The sequence below is a fragment of the Mustela nivalis genome, assembly GCF_964662115.1.
Source record: "Mustela nivalis genome assembly, chromosome: 11".
Classification (NCBI taxonomy): domain Eukaryota; kingdom Metazoa; phylum Chordata; class Mammalia; order Carnivora; family Mustelidae; genus Mustela; species Mustela nivalis.
The window spans coordinates 64,760,087-64,782,986 of NC_139030.1; the positions used below are offsets into that span (position 1 = coordinate 64,760,087).

A 22,900-nucleotide genomic window follows, 5' to 3' on the forward strand; every position below is an offset into this window, starting at 1 on the left:
GGGGGTGGTCTCAGAGAAACTTGACACAGCTGGATTGGATCCCTGGGAAAAAAGAGGATGTAATGTAAACATTGGTAAAATCCAAATAAAGTTTGGAGTTTAGTTAATGACAATGAGTCAATATTGGTTTTTTTAGCTTTGCAAATATTTCATGGAACTATAAGATTTTAACAATGGGAGAAACAAAGTGAGGGGCAAGTGAGAACTCTCTGCACTATCCTTGTAACGTCTCTGTAAATCTAAAATTATTCCAAAATTTAAAAAAAATTTAAAAACTCAAACAAAATGCTTTAGAAATTAACTTCAAAAAAGACTAAACCATTTATGTACCATTAATCAGGAAGAGAAAGAGAGATTATCTAAACTAAAACACAAAGGAAAAAATGAAAAAGTGAGAGAGAATGCAAGAGCTTTATTTACTGTAGCCACAGAGACAGATTATAGTTTAAACAAAAAGAAATCAAACTCAGGTCCTGACTGTGAGAGTAGTGAAATTAGAAGTTTGAATTCATAACCCACCGCATGTTTCCTAAATTAAAGTCAGGGCCGGGAAGGGAGAATCATGAGACCTTGAGATCTAGGATGGAGATATCATGGTGGAAACTCTTGAGAACATTGAGCTAATAGATTTACCTCAATCCTCTGGACAAGGTACACTTGCCCTTGGTGTAGGATAGTGACCTCCCTTTGAAAACCATGCAGAAGTCTCACCGGAGAAAAATGCCTTCCAAGATGTTAGATTCCCTTAAGATTTGCCACATCTCCAGTGTTTCTAAGCCAATAACTAGGGTCAACTTCCATCATGGCCTTACTGGGGAAGCACTGTCCCTGTTTTGGAATATAAAAGATTATTCACCAAACACATACTGGCAGAATTGGAAGAACATACCTGGCTGGGGATGGATCTTGGTCTGTGTTTAGGGAATGTGCTCTGAGATAAGGATATTGTAGATATGTTTAGTATAAATCCAAAATAACCAAGAACTGAACTGAACTGAACTTGATAAGATTATTTTCTGTTATCAGGGAGCCCCTGTTATAGGGGCCCAAAAGATGTTTATCACAGAACAATATAAAAGCTGTATTTCTTCACATGGCAGAATTTGTGAGCTGCCATTGACGTATCTTTTAATTCTTCAATAACTTCATCAGGGGAAGTTGCAATGAACAATCTCTGTATCCTCTTGTTTCTAACAGAATCTGGCTCTTAGGGACTATTAAGAAATTTGCTAATTGGACAAACTCACCAAGAGGCTGAGTACACACAGAGAAAAGTAAATACTTAGATTCTTGAGTATGCTTGGCATTCAAGGTGAGAAATGTCTTTAAAATGTGAATACTTGAGGCACCTGGGTGGCTCAGTGGGTTAAAGCCTCTGCCTTCCGCTCAGGTCATGATCCCAGGGTCCTGGGATGGAGCCCCACATCCGGCTCTCTGCTCCCCACCCCCACTCTCTCTGCCTGCCTCTCTGCCTACTTGTGATTTCTGTCTGTCAAATAAATAAAATAAAATCTTTAAAATGGGAATACCTTCCAAAGGCTAATCCTCAGCCTTTTGTTCTTAGTACGCACTCTTCTACTATATCCCTTTTAATGGCTTTCAAGCGCTGCAATAACCTGCTGAACTGTTCTGAGATTCTGCTACTTCAAAACATGTGCCCACTGATGTCAGATTACTATCCAGATACTTTTTTTTTTTTAAACTATGTTACTCTGCTACTCAAAATCTTTAAATGAGTATTTAGGGCCTTATATACTGAAATTAAAATATTTTTGCTTCTTGAAAGCTCTTCCCAATCTGTTTCCTCTTTATTTAGTCCTGTTTTCCATTCCAACTCTAAGTCTTAATCCTAGGAAGTCTCCAAACATAACTTTTGGAAAACCATTTCCCTTCACCTGCAAATCTTTCTCATTTGTGGACCAGCTTCATAGAACATGCAATCACCTTTCTGAACTATTTTATGTGTAAGGGTTCTGTGGTTGCAAATGCTTTTATTTGACCCATTGTTGAAATGTGGAAATAACATTTAAAAATTGTTGAAAAACTGTAAGTTCTCGTAGGGCCCAGACTTCCGCAAATGACTCACGTTCACTAGCAGCTGCCATCTTTGGATGTGTGTTGTCCAGCTGGACAGTCATAACTACACGGGGAAAGTATTTACTGAGCACCTACCACTTGCCAGACACTCCTTGGGATGCTGGAGATAAAGCGGGGAACAAAACTGGTCACGGAGTTTCTATGCGAACGAGGAGACCGAAAACAGGACAGTTGAAGTTTAGGAAGCGGTACCTGCTATAGATAAAGCAAGCATGGGGCGGGGTTAAGAGGGGTAGGGAAGTTTGTGGTTGGGAAGTGCACCTGCACTTCCTATTCACGGAAATAACTGGCTGGGTCCTACGGAAACTTCATTTGTAGCTCCTATCAGGATCGTTATACACGGTCTTGCTCATGCCACACTGGCCCTAAAGGACTGTCAGGGACTTGAAGGTAGGAAGTGTGTGCCTCATTCGTCTTTGGAACCCCAGAGTCGAGCAGTGTTTTCAGGGCGAAAACATGACGGAAAGCGAACAGTTAGGGAATCCCCACAGAGCTCTAGGTACTTCGACCACTGCTTTCCAGGGTGGTTATTCCAGCAGGGGTCAGAAGCCGAGACTCCGTCCGTTCCCGGGGCAACGGGACTGTGACGCAACGCAGCCACGGGTCCGCCCTCGAGGGATTAGGCTGCGAGTTTAGGAACGAATTAAGTGAGCGAGAATTAGATCCTCTGAACGCGGAACATCCCGCACGACCGCGCCCCTTCAGTGCCGCCGCCCGCACGGTGGCTTCCGGGCTTTTAGGGTCGCCCAGTTCTCGGAACGACAACTTCCGGCCGCGAAGGTCCCCTGCTCCGTGGCTTGCCGGGGTCCTAGCGAAGGAAAGGTGGCCGCGGCGGCCGCCTGACCCCTCACGGAACACGGCGACAAGGGCTGCTGTCTTTTCCCGGGAGGCGGCGGCGACAGGAGCGCTGAGAGGATCCGCACGCCGGCGGAGCTCGTCCGGGGAAGAGAATTTAGGTCGGAACGCGGCGTGAAGTGCGGACCCGGAGTGGCCCGTCAGGCGGGAGCCGGGCAGGTGCTGGGGCGGAAGTGCGAAGACGCGGTCGGAGCGGAGCCGTCTAGGAAGCGCCGGCCGCGGGTCACCCAACCTGGAACGGCGGCCGCGCTACAGCCAGACCGCAGCGATTAGGGCTCGGGGACGGCAAGATGCCTCTGTTCACCGCTAACCCCTTCGAGCAGGACGTGGGTAAGTGCTGAGCACGGGCTCGGACCGCCGCCGCTGTTTGTTGTCCTAGAAAGTGGGCGGCGGCGACTCCGGGGACTGGAAAGCTGAGCTAAGGGAGAGAAGGGGGCGGCGCCGCTGCCTCGCCGCCCGGAGTTTTCGGGGGGATTCCTTGACGCGCCGCTAGCGGCCTGGGGAGTGCCTCTTGCACACCTGAGGTCGGAATCCCGGAAAGAAGATTCTTCTCCTCGCCGAGCGTAGGAATAGGGAAGAGCCTGTGGCTCGCCGGGGACTGGACCAAGTAAGCAATCGCGGAGTTGATGATACAAACTTCCTGCTCCGTCTGCAGTTGGTTCATCACCCCCCCCCCCCAACTTGTAGATGATGCAGCGGTAGAAAGACCCTCCTGTCTGAGGCAGCCCAACACGAGAGACCCCGACTTGCCTCCATTCGATAGGAAAACCCTCTTTCACCTCGCTCCTCTACAAACGCGTCCAAGCTCGGTTAGCACAGCTTCAGGATTTACTCACAATGGTTCGAAGTGTGACTCTCTATCCCTGGATGGCGCAAGTGCTCCGAGATGTTCTGTCTTAGGGCCTGAACAAGCTCTAGGATCTCAAAACAGTTTAGAACTGCTGTTTTATTTGTTGGAGTTGTAAGAGCGATGATGTTTTGAGTGACCGTGGAATGAGAGAAAAGATGTTAGGGTATGCGAACTTGCTTTGGGCACTAGAAGGACAGTAAAATAAACTGGCCTTCCCCTTAGTGATTCCTAAAGTCCCTGCATGGCGTAGTGGATCCCAGTTTAATATTACGGAAGGAAAGGAGGCACTGCTGTTCAAACAGAAAACACTGCCGTGTATGGATTATTTCATTGGCAATGCCACCAGTCACAGCTTCAAGTACTTCTTAGTTGAAGTGTGATTGAAGTCACGATCCAAAACACAGTTTGAGGATAAAAGAGCGAGTTTGATTGAGGCCCACCAGTAACAACAACAACATCATCTACTACTATTTCTTCTTTGCCATTAAGGGAAGTGGGGAGAGAGAGAGACTATCTCAAGTAGGCTCTGTGCCCAACACGGCCTTGATCTCATGGCTGTGAGATCATGTCTTGAGCTGAAATCAAAAGTCAGATGCTCAACCAACTGAGCCATCCAGGTGCCCCCCACTAATAACTTCTTTTAGACATGTGAATGGGTGGCACCTAAGTGACTCAGTCAGATAGGCCTTCAGCTCAGGTCATGATTTCTGGGTCCTGGGTTCCAGCCCAGCATCCAGCTCCCCACTCCCCACTCTGCTTCTTCCACTCCCGCTATCCCTTCCCACTGCTCACTTGCTTTCTCTCTCAAATAAATAAATAAATAAATACCCTTTTAAAAAAATAGACACGTGAATGGGATTAATAGAAAAAGTGGAATGAAATTATATGGAGTTTAAATTGCCCTTAAATCCATATCACAGAAGAAAAGTTACATGTTAACGTTTTTCAGAACAGAAATTTCCTTTTAATTTGAAATAGTTAAGTAATATAAGCAAGTTGTTATTTAACGTGAGATGTCTAGAGTATGTTCCTTTGCAGTGTCATTGCCTTTTCACTTACCCTTTTTGTTTCAGTCCGATTTTTATTACCATTGGGGTTTTTTTCTGGTCATTCTTCTGTTCACTTTTCATTCAGAAAACATCATTGAATGATTAGTGTGTGTATCTGTATTGTGTTAATTTCTGGGGACACAAAAATTTAATAGACTGAATTCTTGCCCTCAAGGAACTCTTAGTCTAACGGAGGATACATACATCTGTAAAATGATAATGTAATATAATGTAATAAATATATTGCTGGAAATACACAAGGTGCCTTACATTCTTTCTCTTTAAAAGTTATCTTCCCTGAAAAGACAACAAGGACTTTCAGGTACATGCTTTCTTTGTAAGGATGTTAACATTATCATCTCTCTCTCTCCCTCTCCTTTCTTGACAGTAATTCTGCCTGCAGGAAGTAACCACCTCTAACTATATGTATATGGTCATTTTATAATTAAGGGTTTTTAAAGATGAACATTCCTTTTGTAGGTGCAGTTTCACTGGAGGTCGAGCATTCTTGTCTTGACATCATTCATGTCGGGAAGAAATTCTTCCCTCAGACCTTGAGAAAAAGCTGTAGTGGGTCAAGACGTCTACAAAGGCATTCCTAAGTTGTTGATGGTATATGACTTGTCAAATGGAAGCAAGCCAAAGCCTAGGAAGTAAGGATCTCCAACAGGTTCCTGTTTTTTCTTGGAGTCAGATTGTACAAACCCTGAAGGGTATGTTAGCAATGTGAGCTCTTCAAATATTTTATTTGATTTCTTCAAATCTGGACTTTTGTTTTGTTCAGTAAAATTCCTTTGAAGCTGTGTCAAGCAAAAAAATAAAACATATCGGGGCACTGGGTGGCTCAGTGGATTAAAGCCCCTGCCTTCGGCTCAGGTCATGATCTCAGCATCCTGGGATAGAGTCCCGCATCAGGCTCTCTGCTCAGCCAGGAGCCTGTTCCCCCGGCTGCCCACCCCGCCCACTCCGCCTCTGCCTGCCTCTCTGCCTACTTGTGATTTCTCTCTGTCAAATAAATAAATAAAATCTTAAAAAAAAAATAAAACATATCCACATACCTCCCACCATCCTCCCCTACCTCCACATCTTAAAGTGGTTGTATAGGGTTCTTGAGGTGGAGCTTGGTTGGGACAGCCATTCTGAGAGATTTCAAGGGAAGGTGAAATACGAGGGACAGAGCTTCAGTAAGAAGACTGAGAAGATAATATTAAAAAGGAAGATGTCATTTTCTTATATTTTATGCCAGTTTTTCCAGTGTCATTACATTGCTTCCCAGGTCACGACTTGGCTTTTCTCTCCCCAACTCTAGCTCAGTTGGGATTTGCACATCTTTTTTCTCCCTACTCAAGCCAGACAACCTATTTTGGGGGGGGGGGTGGTATTTTCTGCCTTTGTGCCATTTTCTATTACTGATATCCTTTTTCTTTTTTCTTTTTTTTTTTTTTAATATTTTTATTTATTTATTTGACAGAGATAGAGATCACAAGCAGGCAGAGAGGCAGGCAGAGAGAGAGAGGAGGAAGCAGGCTCCCTGCTGAGCAGAGAGCCCGATGTGGGACTCGATCCCAGGACCCTGGGATCATGACCTGAGCCGAAGGCAGCGGCTTAACCCACTGAGCCACCCAGGCGCCCTCCTTTTTCTTTTTTCAACAACCTTAGTATTGCCTTCCTTATAGATATACTAACTTGTGCCCCACAAAACTGAGCTCAAATTCTACCTCTATAAAACACTTAATGACACAGTGGATTGAAGTGTGAAGTTTTATCTTGAAAGGAGACTTCTTAAAAAAGAAAAGATTTATTTGAGTTTGTGAGAGCGGTAGGGGAGGGGCAGAGGGGGAGGGGGAGAGAGAGAACCCGAAGCAGTCTCCACACCCAGTGTGGAGCCCAGCTTAGGGGCTCAGTCTCACTACCTGAGATCATGACCTGAGCTGAAATCAAGAGTTGAATGCTTAATCAACTGAGCTACCCAGGTGTACCGAAAGACATTTTTTTTAAAGATGGTATTTATTTATTTGACAGACCGAGATCACAAGTAGGCAGAGAGGCAGGCAGAGAGAGAGGGGGAAGCAGGTTCCCTGCTGAGCAGAGAGCTGGACGTGGGGCTCCATCCCAGGACCCTGGGATCATGACCTGACCCAAAAGCAGAGGCTTTCACCCACTGAGCCACCCAGGCTCCCCTCTTAAGACAATTCTTGAACACAGTGAGGTTGCTGTAAATTTTGCAAAAAATTAGTTAAATTTTTTGTTATGGATGAGAGTGATCACTTTAATAGTTAATTTCTTTCTGTATTTTTTTATAACCTTAAGTCTTCACATTCTTAACTAAAATTTTAATTGATGTATTTTATTTTATTTTATTTTATTTTTTAAAAGATTTTATTCATTTATTTGACAGAGAGAGATCACAAGTAGGCAGAGAGGCAGGCAGAGAGAGAGAAAGGGAAGCAGGCTCCCCGCTGAGCAGAGAGCCCGACGCGGGACTCGATCCCAGCACTCTGAGATCATGACCTAAGCCGAAGGCAGCAGCCCAACCCACTGAGCCACCCAGGCACCCTAATTGATGTATTTTAACATAAAGTACAGGATATGATATAAAGTCCTTTTCCTATTAGCCAATTCTGTCAAGCCTAACATTGCCACACTTTTTTTTTCTTTTTTAAGAAAACATTCAAGATAGGTTGAAATTCTTTGGAACATTTAGCAGCTATTCTTTTCCTGTTTTATTCCTAATCCTATTCTTTCTCCTCCTTTCTCAGTGTTAAACACTCTCCAAAAAGATAAAACTATTTTATAATAAAATTAACACATACACAAATACACTATATGTATTGTTTTGCGTGTTTTTAAACTTCATAAAAAATAGTGTGATTCTTTGTCATTTGTATCTTGTCATTCAGCGTTTTAGTGAATTATTTCTGTTATTTGTAGCTCTAGTTCATTAATTTTAACAGTTGTGGTGTGGTATTCCACTGTATGAATATACCACATTATTTGTTAATTTTCCTATTGATGGACATGAAGTTTTTTTTCCAGGTTTTTGCCATAGACAACATTGTGTGAAAGTTCTTACCCAGGTTTTCTTGTTTACATGAGTGAGAGATTCCCTAGGAGTTATATCTTGAAGTAAAATTCCTTACTTAAAGGATAGATAGTGCAAACTTGCAAATTATTAGTGCAGAACTGCCTTTCCAGGTGCTTTTGGGAGATTTTACTCCTACCAGCAGTGGCAGTAAAGTTCTTTCTTGTTCATCATCCTTATGAACACTGGGTGTCATTTTTTTTTTTAAGATTTTATTTATTTATTTGACAGACAGAGATCACAGATAGGCAGAGAGACAGGCAGAGAGAGAGGAGGAAGCAGTCTCCCCGCTGAGCAGAGAGGCCGATGTGGGGCTCGATCCCAGGACCCTAGGACCATGACCTGAGCTGAAGGCAGAGGCTTTAAACCACTGAGCCACCCAGGCGCCCCTGGGTGTCATATTTTTAAATCTATGCCAAGTTGATGAGTGTGAAATAGGGCAGTTTTCATTTCAGCTTCATTGCTAGTCAAGTTGAGCATCTTTTTACTTATTTCTTGGTTATTTTGTTTTCTTTTTCTATAAGTTACCTGCTTGTTACTTCTACTTATAACTCTGTTGGATTATTTTGTCTTCCTGAATTTTAGAGTTCCTTGTACATTCTCTGCTGATCTGTTGGTTGTGTGAATTGCAGATATGTATCTCAGTTTATTGTTTTTTATTAAGAAATTTAAGATTTTTAAAAAAATTTTTTTAAAGATTTTATTTATTTGCTAGAGGGAGACAGTGAGAGAGGGAACACAAGCAGGGGGAGTGGGAGAGGGAGAAGTAGGCTTCCCACTGAGCAGGGAGCCAATGCCGGGATCATCCCAGGATCCTGGGATCATGACCTGAGCTGAAGGCAGACGTTTAGCCGACTGAGCCACCCAGGCGCCCCAAGAAATTTAAGATTTTTAAAAAAGATATCATTTATTCATTTGAGAGAGAGAGAGCGCAGGAGTGTGCAATACACAGGCTCATGCAGGGGTGCTGGAGGGGAGGCACAGGGAGAGGAAGAAGCTGACTCCCTGCTGAGCAAGTGGCGTTCAGTTCCAGGACTGAGAGACCATAACCTGAGCTGAAGACAGATGCTTGAACAAGTAAGCCACCCGGGCGTCCCAACAAAATTTAAGTTTTAATTCATTGATACTGTCTTTCTTGATTTCATTTTTCTCATTTCAAGAAAGCCTTCTCTACCCTGAAGTTATAAGGATCTTGTCATATTTTTTCTGAAAGATTTTTCATTTTGATTTTCACAGTTAGGTCTTTAATCCACCTGGACATGATCTTTGTGCAAGGTCTGAGGAGGAATTTGATTAGATAATCAGCTGCAGTAGACAATAATTTATTGTCTAATCACTACCTACTGAATTGTCTGTCCTTTCCCGATGATTTTGGGACACTTTCATACAGTACATTCCTTATATGAAGCCTGTGTCTGTGCTTTCGGTCCTTCTACACTGTTCTCTGTCTAGTCTGCCAACAATACCACATTTAAATGTCAGTGGCCTTGGACAAGTTCCCCTGTTTTGTTTTCCTTCATTTTCATAGTCTTAGCTGTTTTTAGACTTTGTTCTTTCATACAGGTTTATGGATCAGAGTGGTATAATCATAAAAGGGAATCTCTTTTAGCATTTAAGATAAAGGCATTGTAATTTATATTTTTGTTTCCTGTGAACTGATGATGTTGATAATTAAAAGTAGATGTTTTTATTCCTTTTAATAATAATTAGTTCTAAGCTTACTTAGATTATAGTTTGAAAATAAGGCAAGAGGGCAAGAGGATTATTTTTCTACAAGTAAATATGCAAGATAATACTGTAGCTGTGTTCTTGGGTGGATGTGTCTCTATGCTGCTTTTTTTTTGTTTAAATGAAAGAACCTTAAAGGTGTTCTGAGTGTTAAAAGAGTAGACCTTGGGGATGCCTGGGTGGCTCAGTTGGTTGGACGACTGCCTTCGGCTCAGGTCATGATCCGGGAGTCCCTGGATCGAGTCCCACATCGGGCTCCCAGCTCCATGGGAAGTCTGCTTCTCCTTCTGACCTTCTCCTCGCTCATGCTCTCTCTCACTGTCTGTCTCTCTCTCTCAAATAAATAAATAAAATCTTAAAAAAAAAAAAAAAGAGTAGACCTTGTTTATAGTATGTAGTATAGAACATCAAACTCCAGTGACTTGACAACTTATAATTCTAACCATCATTTTTTTCTTTCCTTGGTTATCTTGCCTCCCCAGATCTAACCACCTCCTTCTCCCCTCCTTTTGGCTTTTCACTTTGTCTTTTACAAAGTTTTTTGGTTTTTTTTTTTTTAATTTTTTTTATTTATTTGAGAGAGAGCATGAGAGGCGAGAAGGTCAGAGGGAGAAGCAGACTCCCTGTGGAGCTGGGAGCCTGATGCGGGACTTGATCCCAGGTCTCCGGGATCACGACCTGAGCTGAAGGCAGTTGCTTAACCAAATGAGCCACGCAGGCACCGCCTTTTTTTTTTTTTTTAATTTTGTTTATTCCTTTGAGAGGGCACAAGTTGGGGGGAGGGAGCAAAGGGAGGGGGATAAGCAAGTGGACTCCCCACTGAGCAGCCGCAGGGCTCTATCTTAGGACCTCGAGATCATGACCTAAGCCAAAGTCAGATGCTCAACTGACTGAGCCACCCAGGTGCCCTGTCTTTCACAAAGTTTCTAAAAATATTTTTGCTCATAGTCTGCCTTCCTGTATCGGTTATATGTCTAGCAGCAACATTTGTCAAACCCTCTTGGTGAGAATATTGTTTCTAGAAACCTGAGACATTTTGGTATTGCTCATCCTTTTCCCTTATACTTTCCTTTTTAGGACTGAAGTTCACATTAGTTTATTGTCATCTTCAAGTCTTCTTTTGGAGTAAAATCTTGCTCCCATCTTTTAGACTACCCTTAACATTGTTATTTTTTAATTTTTTCAGTCAGTTAACATATAGTGCAATATTGGTTTCAGGAGTAGAATTCAGTGATTGATCACTTACATACCACACCCATTGCACATCCCAACAAGTGCCTCCTTAATACCCATCACCCGTCTTGCCTGAATCCTACCCACCTCCCTCCGTCAGCCCTCTGTTCTCTGTTAAGAGTCCCTTATAGTTTGTGTCCCTCTTTTTTCCCCTTTCCCCCTTTCCATATGTTCATCTGTTTTTGTTTCTTAAATTCCGCATATGAGTGAAATCATATTGTATTTGTCTTTCTAACACTTTTTAATGGACTTATAACTGCTAATGTCTGAAGAATAAGCACCTTTCCTATGACACTCTGTGGAACACTTAATATTTCTTTACCATTGAAACTTGTTTGTGACAGCTATCACTGTTGCATTCAAAGATTTTCCTTAGAGTTCTCTAGTTAAAGAATGTTGAAAACTGAAAATCCCATGAAGTATTTACAGTTCTTTTTTTTTTTTTTTAAAGATTTTATTTATCAGGCAGAAACAGCAAGAGAGGGAACACAAGCAGGGGGAGTGGGAGAGGGAGAAGCAGGCTCCCCGCTGAGCAGGGAACCGATCCCAAGATCCTGGAATCATGACCTGAGCCCAAGGCAGATGCTTAACAACTGAGCCACCCAGGTGCCCCGAAGTATTTACAGTTCTGACTCTTTTAATGCAACAACAGAAGTTGTATTTAATAGGTCTTTTATAAAAACATGAAGGGAAATGACAAAGAATTAAAAATTATTATGTACTCGAGCGCCTGGGTGCCTCAGTGGGTTAAAGCCTCTACCTTCGGCTTGGGTCATGATCCCAGGGTCCTGGCATCGGGCTCTCTGCTCAGCAGGGAGCCTGCTTCCTCCTCTCTCACTCTCTGCCTGCCTCTCTGCCTAAAACTTGGCAGACTCTTTGGTCAGTAAATATTCTTTCATGAAGCATTTGTTTATTTTCACATGAAACATGAGAATTGTAGAGGCTCAGGATTTAGGTTAAGTGAACTAAAAGGGATTTTTTTTATTGTTATCTGAAGCAGATTCTTTTGCTTTTATGTGCCATGGGATGAAGTATCCTAACATTCTCTTCTAAAAGCTCTGCCTGAATCTAGCACTGCAGGTTTTGGTTTTCCTAGTAGTGCTATGCCCTTGAGGGTTGAAGGGAAAGTTTTTTTTGTTTGTTTTTGTTTGTTTTTTTTTTTAGGTTGTTGTCTTACTTGGCTCTGTTACTCCACTTGATAGTGAATAAATCTTTGTATTTAGTTTAGGGATTGAACCCAAGAAGGTCAGTGTGACATATATCAGACAACGCCCTCTGAAAATCAGTGTTCTGAAGTGTCCCACCCATCTACTTATTTTTAGCTCATATTGCTTCAATTTCATGTCAGGAATTTGTCAGTACCTAGTGCTGTACTTTTAAGAGTTTAGTTATTCTAGTGTTATCTCATTGTAGTTTTAATATGTATTTATCTGATGACTGTTGATGTTGGACACCTTTAAGTAAAGTTATTTGGGGGTCACCTGGCTGGCTTAGTCAGTGGAACACACAACTCTTGATCTTGGGGTTTTGAGTTCAAACCCCATGGTGGGTGTGGAGATTGCTTACTTTAATGGGTCAGTCAATCAATCATAAGCAAACGAATAACCTCTTTTTTGAAGTATCTAGTTTTAAGTGTTTCATCCATGTTTCTTTTCACTTAATTTTCACAACTCCTCTTTTAAGCATGGCAGCCATTTTAATCTCTCATAATCTGAGTCAAGGTGAACTATGTAGAGACCTTGGGCTATATAGAAGTATAGAAGTATAGAAGGTGGGTCTTCAGTGCTTAATGGGCGGTATGTGTACCTCACAGATCCATACAGAGTGTGCATGGTGATTTCCTCAGTTTGCAGAGGTCATGTGATTGCTTGTCCAGTCTAATTGCTTTTGATTTTCCATCTTTGACATTTTAGCTACTTTGGAGATTTCATTTTTCCTTTTCTCCAGCTATCTTGCACGTGAAGCTTCCTGATAGGTCTGTTACAATAAAAATTATGCTTACTACATTTTTGTTTCTTCCCTATTCCCCAGTGTAAGAGTGTGGAAATGAGCATGCCCATTTTGTGGAGTTGGGAGGGAGTTCGTGAGGCGTGGGTTTAGAGAGAGCATGTTGGGAGTATCAGCCAGGAAAAAAGTGAACTTGCAGAAATACAAAGGCTGCTCGTATACCTTTTGCCTTTTTAATAGGTGGTTTACAATATTGCAAAGCAGTAAAAGATGATTTTGATGTGGTTTTCCCCCTCCTTCCTAACTGTCCTACATGCCCCCCCAAATTCTAATAATGATGTGTGAAATCTAAAGAGGGTCAGTCACTCTTCTGTATTCTACCAGATCAAGAAGCTCTTAAATAGATTATATTTTTAGATGATGTGGAGGTAGATTAGATGATCCTTTATTTATTTATTTATTTATTTGACACAGAGAGAGAGAGAGAGAGAGGGATCACAAGTAGGCAGAGCAGCAGGCAGAGAGAGAAGGGGAAGCAGGCTCCCTGCTAAGCAGAGAGCCTGATGTGGGGGCTAGATCCCAGGACCCTGAGACCATGACCTGAGCTGAAGGCAGAGGCTTAACCCACTGAGCCACCCAGGTGCCCCGATCCTTTTCTTTTAGATAGGACTTGAATTTACATTTGTCCTATTCAGTATGTGTAAAATATTCATACATAGGGAAACTGAAAACTAACTTGTTGTGAAGAGTTACGTAAGCAGTTTTGAACAAAAATTGCACTCAAGCCGCAGTTTGTTTAATACTCAAACTAGGGAGGAAACCCTGAATCAGATGTTCCACATGGAAGTCCCTGTTTAACTACTTATTAGTTGTATGTCCTTATGCTAGTAACTTTCTGTGTCTGTTTCCTCATCTCTAAAATGGAGAATCCTTACTTCAGTTGATTGAAGTGTAAGTGGTTTAGCATATATAAAATGTTTGAAGCTATTACTTACTGTTGTTCTTAATTAAATTATTACCTACCTTTCAGTACTCAGAGCTGTAAGTTGATTTTCATTTTAGAAGATAATGAACAGTATAAAAAAAAAGATAATGAACAGTATATTTTAAGGTATAATTTACATTACTGCTTTCCCCAGAGTAAACTGAAGATTTGCATCAATGAAATATACCCAAACAAACCAAAACATTAAATGAGGAGGGAGGAGTAAATGAGAAAATGTACATTAAACCAAGATATTCTAGAATGCTAGAAGTTTGGTTGTTATTAAGTCATAGAAAGAGGTGAAATATTATCTATCGGGTTGAATTTTTGAATATAAATATTTTAGTCAAATTTACACAAAAGTTGTGTGGTCTAGAAACTTAATAACAAGTATATATCATTATTTTTATTTATTTATTTATAAAAGTGTTTATTTATTTATTTGACAGACAGAGATCACAAGTAGGCAGAGAGGTAGGCAGAGAGAGAGAGGAAGGGAAGCAGGCTCCCTACTGAGCAGAGAGCCCGATCCCAGGACCCTGGGATCATGACCCAAGCCGAAGGTAGAGGCTTTAACCAAAAACTGAGGCACCCAGGCACACCAGTATATATCATTATCTTAATCATTAAACACGTATGACTTATTTATAAACTAGAAAAATTTGGCTCACCTACATTTTCAATAATTATTTAGTTCATAATGAATTGGTCCAAAGAAAGAACATTTTTATATCTTTAGTAAAAGCTGTCAGCTATGGTTTCTTGTTAGATACCAAAAATGAATTCTATTTACTTACTTTCCATTTTCTAGTTTATTTCTGCTATTGAAAAAAAATTTTTTTTCTGGTTTTCTCCTCTACTCCTACTATAATTTAAGGTATAAAAATAATTGGTGTTTTTCTTACTAATATATAAAAGACAATTTTTCCTTTAAGATCTAAGCATTGCTTTAGTCATATCTCAAGATATTGATACGTTGGGACACCTGGGTGGCTCATTTAGTTAAGTGTCTCCCTTTCGCTCAGGTCATGATCTCGGGGTGCTGGGATTGAATCCCACATGGGGCTTCTTGTTCAGTGGGGAGCCTGTTTCTCCCTCTGTCTGCTGCTTCCCCTGCTTGGGTGTACATGTGTGCTCTCTTTCTTTCTTACAAATAAATAAATGAAATCTTTAAAAAAAAATTGAAAAGATACTTATATGTTGTAAACTAATTACAACAAATTTGTATATTGCCCTCTGTTATAATCTTAATTATTTATATGTCCTGACTGAGTTTCTGTTTGGTTGAGTATTATACTTGGTCTAATTAAAAACAAAACATTGTATGTATGTATTTTTTTAGAGATTTTTTTTTTTTTTTTTTTTTTTACACAAAGAGAGAGAGAGAGAGAGATCACAAGTAGGCAGAGAAGCAGGCAGAGAGAGAGGGGGAAGCAGGCTCCCCACTGAGCAGAAAGCCTGATGTGGGGCTCAATCCCAGGACTCTGACACCATGACTTGAGCTGAAGGCAGAGGCTTAACCCTCTGAGCCACCCAGGCACCCCAAAAACATTGTATTTAGAGAATATACTGTGTATATTGTCCTGGATTATTTCCAGGTTTTGATAGTTCTATGCACATTTGAGGAAAGATTTAAACTCTGCTTTAATGTACAGATAGTCTTCTCTTTGTATAGTTCCAATTTATGTGAATTTAGTTATCATGTTTTAGTTAAGTAACACCAAACCCCCAATAAGAAGTCTTACAATACTCTGAGCATAGAACCCAGCCGAGCATACCTGGATTTTAACTATAGGACTATGAGGTAATAATGGATGGTGTTTTAAACTACTAACTTGTAGTAATTTGTTACATAGCAAGTTTAAAAAGTTAGTATTATACTGAGACTGTCCAGTTAAAATTTTTTTGTTCTTCAAATTTGAGAATTGCTATTGATTTTTCTTTACATTCACTGTTTCTCCAGTCTCCAGTCTGTTTTTAAGCCCGTCTAGTGAATTTTTTTCGTTGATAATCTGACTTTTTAGTTCTAGAAATTGTAATTTTATAGTTCCCTTTTCTCTGCTGAGTACTCACCATCTACTTACTTATTATGATAGTCTTTTGCTTTAAGTTCCTGGTAATACCTGCTATAAAGTACCTTTTTTTGTGTGTGTGTGCTAATTCTGATATTTGAAATATGCTATTTTCTATCAATTACTTATATTTTACTGGTGATTTTTCATATTATGCTGTTCATATGATTCTTTTTAAGGAGGCTAGATTTTGTTGTCTTTGTTTTTTTTTGTTTTTTGTTTGTTTTAATATTTTATTTATTCATTGGACAGAAAGAGATCACAAGTAGGCAGAGAGAGGAGGAAGCAGGCTCCCTGCCGAGCAGAGCGCCCAATGTGGGGCTCGATCCCAGGACCCTGGGATCATGACCCGAGCCGAAGACAGAGGCTTTAACCCTCTGAGCCACCCAGGTGCCCCTTTGTTAGGTAATTTTGTTATGGGAGGATCTTTTAGGTTTTCATTAGGTTTGGTTTTCTTTGTGAGGCAGGCCTATTTTGATCTTGAACTAAATTACAGGGACCCTTACTCACTTTTTGTGTTTCAGTTGAATGCCTGAAATGTTCTCTCTACTCTAGTTGGGTGAAGTATTAGTTCACTTGGGCTTCTATAACAAAAAGCCTTGAACTAGGTGAATTCAACAACAAATTTTTCTTCTTATGGTTGTGGAGACTGGAAGTCCAGGAGCAAGGTGCCAGCAGGGTTGGTGTCTGATTAAATGTCTCTTTCCTTGGGTTGCAGATGGCTGCCTTTTCACTGTGTGCTCACATAACCTCTTCTTTGTGCTTGTATGGAGAGATGGTGAGATATAGTGAGCTCCATGTTGTCTCTTCTTATTAGGATACTAATCCTCTTGAATCAGGGTTCCATCCCTATGATCTCTTTTAACTTTTAGATAAAGGCTCAGTCTCCAAATATAACAACACTGTAGGTTGAGTCTTGAATATCTGAATTTTGTGGAGATATAACCGTTCAGTCCATAATAAGCAGGAACTCCAAAGACTTCCTGCACTGCCAAACCTTTCAGCTCCATAGTAGGTGATGATCTCTGCTAGACTTCATAGAGATTCAAGTAGCCTACCTCGCCCTTGACCAAGGACCCATGTCAAATCCCAGAACTTTGGTGCTCAGAAATACGGTCTTTTTATCCCAGCTGCTCTGCTTGGGCTAGCTTCCCTTGTGTTGGGACAGGAAAGTGTTCCCAAGCAAAAGCTTGGGCCATCATGGGGTCTTCATATTTCCCTTCCCTCAATGATCTCAGACCTGCACTACCTGTTATTCATTTCCTGAGCACAGTTGCCTCATATATTGTGGCCTGTTTTGTACTTGTTTTTGGTAGAATAACAAACTGGTAGCAGATACTCTGCTGTGGTTGGAAGCAGATCAATCATGACTTTTTATTTCCAAAGTAGAAGGAGAATTATAGATGTCTTATGAGCATTTTTCTTTTATATAATTAACTTTTAAAAATTACTGGTAGAGCCTATTTCATTAAAAGTTTTATGGGTAGACTTGAATTCTTTTTGAAGTTGTATGCTGAACATAATCCGCTGTGTAGAGGGGGTGCCTTTTTGTGCTTTATAGGTATTGATGGACTGAATATGATATTGTTAGAGTCTTTGTGAAATATTTCAGTGTATTGAGTCTCTTTATATGCAGTAATCAAAACCTGGTGATGAGACGTTATGACTTACACCCACCAGACCCTGGAAATTAAGCATTTAGGCCCCAGGAGGGCTTTTTAAACTCTCCCCCTCCTCTATGCATTTGACACAGCATAATGTGAGGTATGGCCCCAACACTGGGCAGAGTGACAATGCTGTACAAGAATGATTCCTTAATTATAATATTTAAAATTTTTTCCAGGATTTAAAATACTCCTAAGTACATAATTTAACTGTGATTTAGTTCGCTTGAAAAATAAAATCCTTTTTGGCAGGCCATTATAAAGTCTTCAGATTTTACACTTTTTTAAAAGAGTAATTGCAAATCCTGTATTTGTAGAGCATAAACTATGCTGGATAGAGCATTCAAATCAGGATTTTTCCATTTTCTATAAAAATTAAATCAAGCAAAAAATATCGTTTAGATGTTTTTCAAATTGTTGGAAGCGTTTTTGGTATGTATTAAATAGGTTTCACATTTAATTGTATCACAGGCTGAAATTGAAAAAATAGTCATTAAAAGTTCAGTTTTATCAGTAAGAGGTTATTAGATGGTCTAAAATCAGACTCCACTCTTTGTACTCATGCATATGGTGTTCTGACAAAATTTGGTAAATGATTATGCTGGGTTCTGAGGTCAAAGAGGAAATGATAGATTCTTAAAATTGGAACCACTGACAAATAATTAGTAAAAATATTTTTCTGTCCCTACTTCATTCCATGTGCCAAATGAAATTCCAGAGAGACTAAAGATTTACCTATAAAAGAGAAATAATACATATGCAGAAGATAATATAAGTGAATATTTAATCTTCAGGTAGTTCTGTATACTGTACCAGATGAGACTATAGAAAGGATGATAGATCTGTACATCAAAAACCAAACCTTATCAAAAACAGGAAGAACTTCGGGACGCCTGGGTGGCTCAGTTGGTTAAGCGGCTGCCTTCGGCTCAGGTCATGATCCCAGCGTCCTGGGATCGAGTCCCACATCAGGCTGCTTCTCCCTCTGCCTCTAGCCTGCCACTCTGTCTGCCTGTGCTTGCGCTCTAACAAATAAAATCTTTAAAAAAAAAAAAAAAAAAAAACAGGAAGAACTTCAAAGCAAAGAAAAGATGAGCCTAAAGTTGGCAAGTCATATGTAATACAGGGGATTGCTCTTCAGACTCTAGATCAAAGTTACTTATATATCACAGCACAGGAAGCCCTTTGCTTCCCTCCTGAGACATTGCCTCCCTGACTGACTACGTCTGTCTCTTGGTTGAGAGTCCTAAAGGTATTGTCATTCATCTTCAGTAAACAAGCAGGGAATCGGAACCTCATAAAGCCCTCTAGTGCTATTGCCTTTTGTTGCCACATGATGTTGCTAGTGAAGTTGGATCCTCTGCAGCCCATTTGGGTGTTTGCTTAGTAAACTTGTTGGTCCAGAAGCCCTTGCTGGTCCAAAACTTTGTACAGACTTCAGTGGGACTACATGGGGCATCGTTGTGCCCAGGGTAATAGGATATGGAGGAGGAACCATCATTCATTTATTCATCAAAGCACTGTTTGCTGAGTACCTGTGTGGTCCAGATACAGGTCTATGCACAAGAAATAATGGTAAACAAAACAAAAAATTCCTGCCTTCATGGAGCTTATGTTCATTCTGGGCATTGAGGAGAGAAAGAGAGGTGGGACAGAGACATTCAGTAGACAAAGTATTTATGCTATGCAACATCTGCAGAAGGGCCTCTGCATGAAATCGTGACCCCTTTTAATTATGTTATGTTTATTCTGTGGGGGCATCAATATGTATAATACCAGTGAGTATAACAGAGAGGCTGAGGGATTTAAAATCACAGTGTATTGATAACTTCACACTATCTTGTAGAGGTACTTTGTGGCTACTCTCTATATAATGGTACAGCAGGCAGTTATTAAAAAGTATTGGTATAGGTGTATATTTATGAACATAGATGGTTATGTAAGTGGAAATGCAGGCTAGCAAGTGATACATCTAGGATGATGACAAGTATTGAGGGAAATTTTTTCTCTACCTCTGAGGTTTTCTTCTTGAGAAAGAAATTCTGTTAGTGTTACCCTGAGTCTGCTCTGGCTCCTTTAAATCACTTCATTTTTGATGTAATGACTTACATGATTGGTAAATTTGAGAGCAGTTAGCCCTACGGATGCACTTTATTGACATGTAGGAGCTAGCTCGTCTTTCCACAGCCGTTGAGTGATTTTCATCTCCTCCTCTATCTTGTAAGCTGCGCAGGGGCGGCTTACCTATGCAGGGAGAGGTCAGCCCCTGTCTAGTGCTGAAGCATGTCGGGAAGTTGGAAGTGGAAGTTGGAAGTGTTGGAAGTTCACTGGCAGCAAGCCCATTTGTCTAGTACACCTACTGCTTCTATTAGTAAGAGCAGTCATATTTTATTATTTGTTTGTTCATAACTTTGGCAGAGAAGGAGTTAGCAGCTTTTGGGTGCTCTCTTTGGAGGTACCTCATATATGATTCTGTTTTATTTGGTTTTATATGTATTTTTAGTAGTTTTCCATATATGTGTAGAAAAAAGTCTGGAAAGATAAGCATTATAGTTTCAAAAGCAGTTGGTAGAATTAGGAGTGGAGTTTTTTTGTTGGTGCTTTGGAATTCAATTAATTTATTAGATGTGTAATTAAGATGTAGTTAAGTATTTTAAACCTGTAATATATACAGTATAGTCTGGACTTCCGTGTAGAAGAATTGGTCATCTTTGTATAAGAGAAAAAGCTGGACCTGAGTAGATGTTTCCACCTCATAGCATGGCGCTTGAGTCTAGAACTTATGGTAGGCAAAAATATATTTCTTTTCTAAAATCTCTGGCTTGTCATTTCAACACATATGTCATAATAATTGCTTTCCATCCACTAATAGTTTGAAGCAATTTGCATGATTTTTAAAAGTGAGTTCTAGCATTTAACTGAGGTTAACTGGATTCTGTATTTCTCTTTCCTACTTGCAAAGTTTGCTAAGCCTTTTTATTTTGTGGCTTCTTTTATTATTCCTTGCTTTTAAAAAAGGAATAACTCTAAATTTCTACCATCCTTCCTGCTTCTCAGTGTGATAGGCCTATATGAATATAATACTCAGATTTGGCCATAATTGAAATTACAAATTTATTAAAAAGGAAAAAGATTAAACAGTGTTTCTAAAGTGGTTAAAAAAAAAGTATTTCTTGACTTCAGAATTTTATAAAAGTTAGTAGAGTAGGGACATCTGGGTGGCTCAGTTAAGTGTCTGCTGTCAGCCCAGGTCATGATGCCAGAGTTGTGGAATTGAGTCCTGCATTGGACTCCCTGCTCAGCAGGCAGGAAGCCTGCTTCTCCCTCTGCCTGTCACTCCCCCTGCTTGTGCTTGTTCTCTCTGACAAATAAATAAAATCTTTAAAAAAAGGGGGGGGGGAATGCAACATAATTTAGTCATTATAGTCTCATCGTGCTTTTTAAAAAATTTACTTTTTAGTTTTTATTTCAGTTAGGAAATATTTCAGACCACAAAAACATGCTGAGAATAAAGTAATATCTAGGTATTCCATGCCCAACGTAATAAAACAAAACTTTTTATAAATACAAGTAAGTCCCTGTATACCTCCATCCTACCTCCAGTTTGATGTTTACCATTATTATGCATATATTATTATTTCTACTACCTATAAAAGTGTCATGAATATTGGGCATTTTTAAGTATTTTCAAACTTAATATGAAACATTAATATAGAGTGAGAATGTAAAATGGAACAGCTGCTTTAGAAAACTGTCAGTTCCTGAAAAAATTAAGCATAGAATTACCGCACATCTCAGCATTTTTCTTAGTTAGATATATACCAAAGAAAGAAGTGTGTACCATACAAAACTTGTACCCAAATGTTCATAGCAGCATTGGATTATTCATATTAGCCAAAAAGTTAAAAAACGAAATAAAACCAAACAACAACCAAATGTTCAGCTGGTGAATGGATAAATAAAATGAGATGTATCTACAATAATATTCAGCGGTAAAATTAACTGAAGTACTGATACATGCGTGTGGATGAACTTGAAAACATTCTGCTAGATAAAAGAAGCTAGTCACAAAAAGCCATATATTCTATGATTCTCTCTATATGAGAATTCCAGATTAGGCAAATTTATAGAAATGAAAAGCAGATTCATGGTTGTCTAGGGAAAGGATTATGGGGGGACATTGGGCTGTAACTGCCAGTGGGTATGGATTTCTTTTTAGGGTGATGAAATGTTCTAGAATTAGATAATGGTGGTAGTTGTACAAGTCTGTGAATAAGCTAAAAGAAAAAATGAAATTGTACACTTTAAATGGGTGAATTGAGGAAATGGTACACTTTAAATGGGTGAATTGTATTGGGATGTGAATTATATCAGCAAAGCTATTATATCAGCAAAGTTTATGTGATTGTTTTATATTCTCCTATTAACTTTTTAAATTCAGTATAAGCCAAATCACTGTATTTTGCGATTTATATATTTTTGTACATTTAGTTCTGTATAACTCTTTTCACATTACACTGTATGAATTTACTGTATTTTATTAATCCATTTTCCTTTTTTGCCTTCAAAACAATGCTTTTGTGAAGTCTAATCCATATTTCCTTTTACGATGATATATTTTTATTTTATTTTATTTTATTTTTAAGTTCAACACAGGGTTAAACTCACAGCCCTGAGATCAGGACTTGAGATGGTATCAAGAGTCAGACACTTAATTGACTGAGCCACCCAGGCGTTCCAGTATGATACGTTTATTAAGGCTTTATTCCAAACTAGAATTTGATTGGATTAGGGTTGATTTGTAATTTATTTAGTGTTATTTAACTATTTAGAACACATTTTATTGGTGTGCCTTAGAATTTAATTCATATAATAATAGTTCTACAATTTAAAGTTGAAAGTAGTAAAATACTTAAATAATATAATAATGTAAGAACTTCTGTCTTCTGAAGTTCTTCAATGGTTCTTTTGTATTTGGCAAAAGAAAAGGGCTTCTTAACTACTGTTCCTTTCTTGGTATTTTACTGTTAAATACGACATGTCTTAATTTTTGTGTATGCTGATATTTTATAGAAAAAGCCACAAATGAGTACAACACTACAGAAGATTGGAGTCTTATCATGGACATATGTGACAAAGTTGGAAGCACTCCTAATGGGTAAGATTCCCAGCAATGCCCAGCACATGCCTAGGAGCTTAATAACCTGTGTCTCTTTTTCTGGTGTAACTTTGAAAGGAAAATTAAATTTTACTATTTACTTTTGGGGGACGAAAGTTAAGAGATCCTGGTGGCCCAATTTATGAGACAAGCCTTATCCTGAAAGAACTAGGGGGAAAG

At 39.6% G+C, this 22,900-nt stretch overlaps 1 protein-coding gene and 1 long non-coding RNA gene across 5 annotated transcripts in view; one reads left to right on the forward strand and one right to left on the reverse strand.

Annotated features, from left to right (window-relative positions):
- Positions 1-22,900, reverse strand: part of LOC309843934 — a 1,014,078-nt gene that overhangs the window by 103,347 nt on the left and 887,831 nt on the right. The gene's annotated exons all lie outside the window — the stretch shown is intronic.
- Positions 2,085-22,900, forward strand: part of STAM2 (signal transducing adaptor molecule 2) — a 53,115-nt gene continuing 32,299 nt past the window's right edge. For 2 of the 4 annotated variants that reach the window (XM_082689931.1, XM_082689932.1), the window contains exons 1-2: positions 2,085-3,282; positions 22,636-22,720. In XM_082689931.1, the coding sequence (XP_082546057.1) occupies positions 3,243-3,282; positions 22,636-22,720 (125 nt within the window). In that variant the 5' untranslated portion in view covers positions 2,085-3,242. The remainder of the gene's footprint in view (positions 3,283-22,635; positions 22,721-22,900) is intronic. The other 2 variants (XM_082689933.1, XM_082689934.1) reach the window with 1 other exon arrangement.